Consider the following 8748-nt stretch of genomic DNA (forward strand, 5'->3'; position numbering starts at 1 on the left):
GCACGTGCCTAGCCCAGTTCCTCCTGAGTAGCAGTTGGAGGTAGTGAGGCGAGACAGGCTGGGCTGGGCTGGACACTGCTTCTTCTGTCTAGGGTAGGGATCAGCTGGACTGGTGGGGCAGGTTGGGGATGTGTTTGTGCATGTATGTGTGTGTTTGGTGCCCTCCTGACTGTAGCATGCTGGGTGGTTGCCTATGTCGCCCACCCCTAATACTCTGGTATTATGTGCTTTCCTTAAAGTCCCCACTCTTTAGCCAGGTATTAGATGAGCACCTCGGCCTTCATTAAAAAAAATGTAAGTTCTAGCCTCAGGGACTCAAAAGGCCACATTTGTTATTGTAATTTTGAGGTCAGACTTGAAAGCTTGGAATTAGCAATACTGTGAACAATTCAAATACAGAAATACGTATTTTCTGAAACATTCCAAAAATCACCTGTGGACTGTAACCAAACAGGAGCAGAGAGAGTCTGGAGACTTTCTGGCTATGAGGATGGTCAAGCATTGAAACCGGCTACCTAGAGAAGCAGTGGGATCTCCATCCCTGGAAATTTTCAGTTTGCAAAGACTGGGATGGTTTAAACAGATGATCTTGCCTTGAGCAGGAGACTGAACCAAATGACATTGTGAGGTCCCTTCTAGCTCTGCTTTCCTATGACATTACCCTATGCTACCCACATCAAGCTCTGTCCATCTTGCAAGTCTTATCAGCTGGAATATATTAGCCCAGGCCTTCCCTCAATAGTACACACAAGTTTTCATGAACCCTGTATTTTTTCCCTCTCATTTTTGCCTAGTTGTTTTAGGCTACTGTGGCATCAATAATTACACACTGAAAATGTGAGGGAAAATTCAGGGCTTTTTTAGACTCAAGGTCCCCTTTAGAAAATTGTCAGATCTTAGCTTTCACTTATTTTTTGACTGGAAAAAATGATAGAGCAATTTTTCTCTGGTAAAGAACTCAACATAGGCTACAACTTGTCAGAATGTTTTTGACACTATGGATTCCTATTTGAAATCTCTAGGTTTATTTTGTGAATCATATGTAGATGTTTGCTAATAGTGTGCAGCACACTGTGACACCCTTAAAGGGTTCTCATGGCATCCCAGTGTTGCAGAACCCTGTTAAGAATCACTGCTCTAGGCAGGAACTTGGTTATTCTGTTTTCCTTGGAGAGAAAGTGAGGCCCTACTCACTTTGGAACTAGACCAGATCATGTTTCCTGTGATTCAATAATTCATGCTCTCGATGCCACCTGCAATATGTGCCATGAGAGCTATTGAATCCAGTGGCAGACTGCCAGGGTCTGTGCCAGCAGTTCCAGCACAATGACACCCCAATAATGGGAGAGCTGTACAGGCAGTCTGATGAGTTGTGGGCAAAGCTGATGTCTGGCTTGAGGATTGTGAGAAGGTGCTGTGACCTGTACATTGACTCACACTGCTCCCTGAAGTATGGGGCCCTCAAGCCCTGTGCTGGGGTAGCAGAGTAGGCATAGACCCAGAGGAAGAACACTCCCTTCCGAGCATTTCCCTCTGCTCTGCGAGCTTTCTCCCTGGTGTAGGATAAATGAAGCAGAATCTCATGTGGTCACTAGCCTCCAAGAGCTAGGGATTTAAGTAAAACATCAAATATAGCAGGACTTATAATAGAGTCATAAGAATTGGTGACAGTGGGTAAGGCAAAGAAACGGATGGCAGTAAATGCAACTCCAGACAGCCTGGAGCTTTTACAGAAGAAACTGTGGGGTGTGTTGGGGGGGTATTCTGATTTCAAGACAAGGGAAATATCTGCTGTAAGCATGCTTTGGCAGGACAGATGTCACTAGCCTCATTCTGATATGGCGAGTCAGGGCTGCTGCCTTCTCCTCTATTTCCTTCCAGTGGTGCTGAAATCCCAGGCAGGAGCAGTTTTTGTGGCAATTCTGGCCTCCATTTTGGAGGTGTTGATAAGCAGGCGCACTGGGTTTTCATAACATTTGAAGCCATGTGGAACTAGGATTTGAATGGAGGCCAAAACCTGAATCAGAACCATCTCCCTATGCCCTTGTGAGTATGCCTGGCACTATGGAAATAGCTCCTCCAACGTGAGGCAGTCCTCCTTGTGGTGCCCCATCACTGCAGCCCTTGGAGGGAACGGTGCAGTGGTGAGGTGTGCTGGCCATTTGTGTCAGGAGGGCAGCTGACAAGGAGGCAAGGAAAGGAGGGGAAGAAAGGAATGAAACAGTGGAAAAAGAGAAGGAAGAGCCACAGGCAGAGAAATGTCTTCTTACCACTCCAGCTCCCTTCCTAGCACTTTCCAGCTCCTGGAAGAAGTTTTCCAGTTCCTTGCCTTCAATGTAGCCATTTCCTGTAAGGAAAAACATGTGGTTAGACATGATTAAGGATTTGATGAGAGGTGGGTTCAGGTGCCAGCACTGTATTCTCTGCAGAGACCCTGTCCCTGGAGCTGTGGGACTGAAGCAGCCTTTGTACTTGCATGAAAAAATCAAGTTTCTAGCCTTCACAGCTGAGGAGAACAGCTTGACTTGCCCTAAGTAACCCAGTCCAGCAACATCTGCCTGAGTTTGAAGAGAGCTTGAGTGAACTGTTTTGAGAAAAATAACTGCCCCATGCATTTCAAGGAGGTACTAACTCCAAGACCCCAATACTCCAGGGGTTCCCCACATCCCCAGGCCAGCCAGTTACAATGTGTGGATCAGGAGTAAGGAGGGAAGAATGAAATAGGCCCACTTCATCACACAAGCTATGACACCAGGCAGCTGAGGGATGTACTGAGTGCCCCTGCTGCCTCCCTGTTGCCCGTAAGGGGAGCCTTGTTTGACTTTAACCCTGCCTCAGCCCATGTATTCATGCCTATCACAGATGCAATGACAGCTGTCAAATCCCTGCCATGTGGCTCCCCCCTCACTTCTCCCCAGGCCAGGGCTGGTATTCCAGTTCTGCATTTCATAAAACCTTAGCATGTCAGCTGAAAACCCACAAGGAGGGAAGCAATGATGAAAACCCTATGAAATTTAAGCCCATATGCCTTGGCAGCTCTGCTTAGGCCCTGCCTTTTTCCCTTTCTCTCTGAAAGACATGACTGCTCTTCATCAGCTAGAGCAAGACCCCATGCAATAGCTCCCAAACATGGAAGCAAAATAATTCTGAGGGCTGCCACCCCTAGATCACTGACTTTGAAGTATCAGGGCTATTGTGGCACAGGGTTTACCTCCATTTCAAGTTTATGGAATAGAAGTGAGCAGTAGGCCTGTGTGAAGCAGCAAGTATTTGCTTCGGATTTGAATTTGGCTGATTTGGAGGGACAGTGATTTAATTTGGTGATTCGAATCACTGTCCTGATTCGATTCAGCCAATTTGGAATTGGAGATTTGGCACCGATTTGGAGATTCAGCCATAGACTATACAGGCAGCAGTCCTCAATGACACTGGACAGAGCTGCCTCCAGCTGGTAAGTCTGTTGTGGTGGGTGGAGGGGGGAGGGAAGGGGTGTGGAGGGGACAGATCAAAGCCCTTGCAGCAAGGGAGGGATTGGGCCTGGGGCACGTGGGACTTGGGGCAGGGGCGTCCCGCCTCTGTGTGCTTATGCACACTGCCAGTCCAGAAGCTGCTGTTTTGGTGGTTCCTCTGATGGTTCTCGCTGCCAATCTGAGGCATAGGAGCAGGCATGTGCCCGTGGATCTGCGTAGGGTGGGCTGGGAGGAGCTGTGCTCCGGATGGGTGGTGGGAGTGGAGGCGCAGAACAGTCCTGCTGCAATGCCTCAGACAAGCGGCACACAGCAGCGGAAGCCACTCCAGCCTCCCCATGTCGCCTGGACAAGCCATGGCTTTTCCCTGCCCCAGCTGGGCAGGGAACCCGGGTGCATGCACCCAGATTGGGGGGGGGGGGGCAGGGCTGGTGGCAGGGGCTATGGGGAATTTTAGGGTGGGTGCAGACCCCCCATAACCCGCACTCCACTGTGTTCTGCTGAGCGGGTGGAGCCAGGGATGCACTCAAGGTGGCAAGCTCCCACTGCCGGGCTGCACTCCTCGGGGTGGGCGGAGCCAGGGCTATGCTCCTGGCTGTGCCTGGGGCTAGCCACCCGGAGTGCAGCCCTGGCTCTGCCTGCCCTGCAGAGGCCAGTGGCGAGCAGCTGGGGCTAGCCTCCTGGAGCCCAGCCTGGCCCAGCCCACTCCATGCAGATCTGGGGACACATGCCCATGCCTATACCCTTGCAGACCAGCTGTGAGAGCTGCTGGATGAGCCACTGGAAGACCATCTCCTGGACTGGCAGTGTAAAGTGGCACACAGTGGCAGGAGCTCCCCTCCCCGAGTCCCATGCCCCCCTGCCCTGGCTGGGCCGCTTGTCCCAGCCCCAGCCCCAATCCCTCCTTTGCTGTGGGGACATTGTTACCTCTCAGCTCTGTGTTCTTGGGGAACCCTGGCACAGTACACAGCCTGTCTAACTCACACCCTCTCCACCTCTGCCTGAAAGGACTCACACCCTCTCCACCTCTGCCTGAACAAGAACCAATTAGAGGAAGGACTGACTTACAACAGACTATAAAGATGCAGTGGGAGACACATCTAAAGCCCTCCAGGCAAGGGTGGCAAGAGTGAAGCTCCCTTGGTCTCATTTGCATCCAAGATGAAACCAGATGACAACTCATTTAACTGGGAGATGGGACAGGAAAGCACCTTCATTAGCATCCAGGATGGAGAACAGAGATTCCAAGACAAGGACTGCACTGAATTCTGGGACCAGACAGGCAGGGGAGCACCGCATGATGGGGGGTCCCTGCTCCAAATGCTAATCAACCCACAGCTACATGCACCCAGCTCAGCATTTATCAGACAATTTTAGTAATGACTCCTTTAGTGGTACCCAAAACACTGAATCTTCCTGTCTGTATTGTGAGCTCCCTCAGAGTAATGCCACCCATAACCAGAAGTGATTAGTTCCTATTATCCAGCATATGAGCCATTGTTTACCCATAAACAAACCTAATGTTCTCCCTTGAGTCATTGTTAGTTTTCTACATAGGCCCCTACTCAAGCTCAGGGGCTTGGATCCAAAAGCTGCACCAATCTCTTCACTGATTGTGCTGAGGGCTCTGCCTGTCTGTCAGCTCCAACAACACCTGGGAACCTCAATTGACTGGCTCAAGCTTTGCTGAGTGGTGAGAACCCAACTCTCTCTCTCTCTTTCTCTCTCTGATTCCAGGAACCTGACCTTTATTCTCTTACTCCAGGCACAAGTCTCTAAACCTGACTTTTCTAATCAAAGTTGAGCTAGACTTCCCCAAAAACCTAACTGAAACTATGTAATATTGTAACTATTTTATTTCTCTCTCTTGTATGGCTATTAATATTGACATCATCATAAGTTCATATACCTGGCAATAAATAACTTTTATCGTCAAGCTGGTTGCTATACTCTCTCTCTCTGAACCTCATTTACTCTTCCTTTCCCTTGACCTCCCCATTTGCTCTGTAGCAATGCTTTACCTAAGCCAAAGATCCCTGTAATGCCCAAAACTCATCAAGGGGTGTGTGTGTGTGTGAGAGAGAGAGAGAGAGAGAGAGAGAGAGAGAGAGAGAGAGGGTCTAATTGCATTTATTATTGTTCTGCTGACATAAGGGATGAACTGAGTACAAGGCACATGAAGGTGTCAGCTTGTCAATGCTGAATGGTCTGGCCTGCCTCAGATGCGCTCTGTTAACCTGCGTGCTTGTGTCTGATTGCATTTTATTGTTTCTCTGATTAACTGAATTCAAGGCATATGAGGGTGTTAGCCTCTCAATGCTAAATAACCCGGCCTGGCTCAGGTGTGTCCTGTTAATCTGCATGTATATGTTTGACTGATTTGGTGGCTGGAGGAATCCAGCCCCATTGAAACTGAATCCTGCAAGATAGCTCCATTGGGGGTGAGGACTTGCAGAAGGGAGAGATACAGCTCCGTATAGAAACACAAGTAACACAAGCAGCACATTGATTGAATTTCAGAGACCCTAGAAATGTACCCCTAATAAATGAGAACACAAAGTGACAGGCAAATCTGGTAACAGCATTGATTTGCCTCCTCCCTCCCCCTGCACCTGCCCCTTCCCTCCCCTCTCTGTCCACCACAACAGACTTACCAGCTGGAGGCAGCTGCATCCAGCATCATCAAGGACTGCTGCCTGTATAACCTATGACCGAATCTCCAAATCTCTCTGAATCAATTCGGAGGCTTCTGAATCAATTTGGACCTTTTAATGGGTCTTCTGATTTGATTCAGATTTGAAGATTCGGCTGTCAAATCTCTCAAATCTATACAAAATGTAAAACCTGCCAACACATCTCCTCTGAATAGAACTGGCTACCAAAACTTTGCACAGCCCTAGTGAGCAGCATGCTTTTGGTGGCATGGAGGCTGCCTGACTTCTCAGAAGCAGGATGTGTAGACAAGGCTCACAGGGAGCGCAGCAGCTGGTAACAAGCAAATGATCTTTTCTGATGACAGTCTGGCAGAACAAAGCTCAGTAACTGTAATGTACAGTGACCTTGTTGGGGCCAAGGAAACAAATAAAAGCCATTCACTATTGTCAGCAAGCTGACAAGAGCTCATTGGAAGCTTCTGCAGGTGTCTTCCAGCATCCTGGACACACGCAGAGGAGCAGGAACTAGCCTGTCTGCACAGCCAGGCAGATGAAAGCTGTTTTGGAGGGTGAGATGAAAACCCCAAACAGACTGACAAAGTCAGTTGCCTTGGCTGCTCTAATGTGCAGCAGTGCACTTGCTAAGTGGTATCTGGGCATCTGTGGTACTTGTACAGTCCCTACTGCAGTGGCATCTGAGTCTATTATAACTTTATTGCCTAATACTCTGAAACACTTATGTGGGGCTGAGCAGTGCTAGCATCCTCCTGACACAGATGGGGAACCAAGGGAGAGCACTAAGTGACTTGCTCAGGGTTACACAGTGAATCTGTGGCAGAGCAGGGAATTGAACTCAGTTCAACAGCTGCTGCCAGATCACTGATCACAGATCTTTTCCATTTGGGGGCATCACCAGAGGCTGGGCTCCTTAGACAAGTGTGTGCTAGGCTGCTGGGTGATCATCAGCATCAGATTATTCAGGAATCCAGCAGGTCTGGATCCTTCACCAACATGTCTAAAATAATTCCTTCCTTCTTTCTTCAAGACCCTGATACAAAAACCATGCCTGGAAGGAAAAAAAGACCTAGTCTCTTGAGTCAATCAAGGTCCGATTTAGATTGAGTTTATCCCTGGCTCTAAAATTAATTGTCTGCCAGCATTTCCATTTTGCAGTTTGGACTCCAATACAATGCACAAGGTTTTAGCATGCCAAGATATTTCTCTCTTACCCATAGAATAGAGTTAACTGCAGCTTGGTTTTTAAATCACAGGAGAGAGCAAATGAAAAATTGATTGGATTCAGATGCTTTTAGGAAGTTGGTTTGCAGAACTAATTCTGATTTAAAAACAAAAAGGAAAGGGGGTAAATAAGTCTTCCAAATTTTGATCAGGCCATTGCTTTTATTTTGAGAACAAAGCAATGACTGCATGGTATAAAATGCATGATATAAAATAAACCACTAAATATGGAACAACTGGTCTAAAAGCCTTTTCTATGTGGTTTGCTTGTGGGTAAGAAACAACTGACATTTACATGGTCCATTTGCCTTGAAAAATCACAAAGTGGTTTGCTAACTACAGTAATTAATTTGATCACTTCTAAAATGCTGCATTTTAGAATTTACATTTGGTGAAGATTCTGGCTTTCCCTGGTTCTTTGCAAGCCAGCTCATAAAAATAAAATGAAACAGGAGACCCTCCAGATACAAGCTTCTTTACAGTCAGACAGAAGGAGATACAAACCAGAATTTTCCCCAGCCTTGACTCCCAGTTGAAGGCCATGTGAAAGCAACTCCCAAATGTTAGTGAAAAAGGCAAGGTTTGCTGCATGCCCTAAAGGTCAACAGTTTTGGACTTTTTTAGGTCAAGAAGATTGCAAGGAAAATGTCCTCCCAGAAAATCTTTTTTTTTTTTAAACACAGAGGCTGCTGCTTAATCACCAATGTGCACACCTTATCTCAAGTAATAATCTCCATGGTTATGTAATTTATGTCATAAATACTGGAGAACAGGTACGAAGCTCTGGCAGCCCTGGAGGAGGAGGACAGAGAGGAGAAAACCGGGGAGGAGGCAACTCCACGCACACCGCGTCCCGTGCAAGCCGAAGGAGGCAAGAAGGCCAGGAGGAGGAAGCGTCGCGTGATCGTCATTGGTGACTCCATCCTGAGAGGTACGGAGGGCCCTATCTGTCGCCGGGACCCCTCGGCACGCGAGGTATACTGCCTACCTGGAGCGAGGATTCAGGACATGAAAGGGATGCTCCAGACCGTAATCCGGCCCACCGATTATTACCCTATGGTCCTAGTCCATGTGGGTACTAACGATGCAGCCAGGAGGAGACCTGATTGCCTGATGGAGGACTACCATGCTCTGGGGTATGTGCTGAAGGAGATGGGCGCACAGGTGGTTTTCTCTTCTATCCTGCCAGTGAGTGGAAGAGGCAGACGGCATGAAACGTGCATCGTGGAAACCAACTGGCGGCTACAGGAATGGTGCTTCGAGGAGGGCTTTGGCTTCCTCAGCCATGACCGGCACATCACGACGAGAGACATGCTGGGGTGGGACAGGCTCCACCTTTCCCCTAAAGGTAAGCGTGTGTTCTCTTCTAGGTTGGCGGACCTCGTCCG

General features: G+C 48.3%; 1 protein-coding gene across 1 annotated transcript in view; it reads right to left on the minus strand.

Annotated features, from left to right (window-relative positions):
- Nucleotides 1–8748, minus strand: part of CALB2 (calbindin 2) — a 52639-nt gene that overhangs the window by 18829 nt on the left and 25062 nt on the right. Inside the window, exon 2 of the mRNA XM_019535577.1 lies at nucleotides 2271–2347. Coding sequence (XP_019391122.1) covers nucleotides 2271–2347 — 77 coding nt within the window. The remainder of the gene's footprint in view (nucleotides 1–2270; nucleotides 2348–8748) is intronic.

This window comes from Crocodylus porosus, unplaced genomic scaffold (genome assembly GCF_001723895.1).
Source record: "Crocodylus porosus isolate Cpor-Errol unplaced genomic scaffold, CroPor_comp1, whole genome shotgun sequence".
NCBI lineage: Eukaryota > Metazoa > Chordata > Crocodylia > Crocodylidae > Crocodylus > Crocodylus porosus.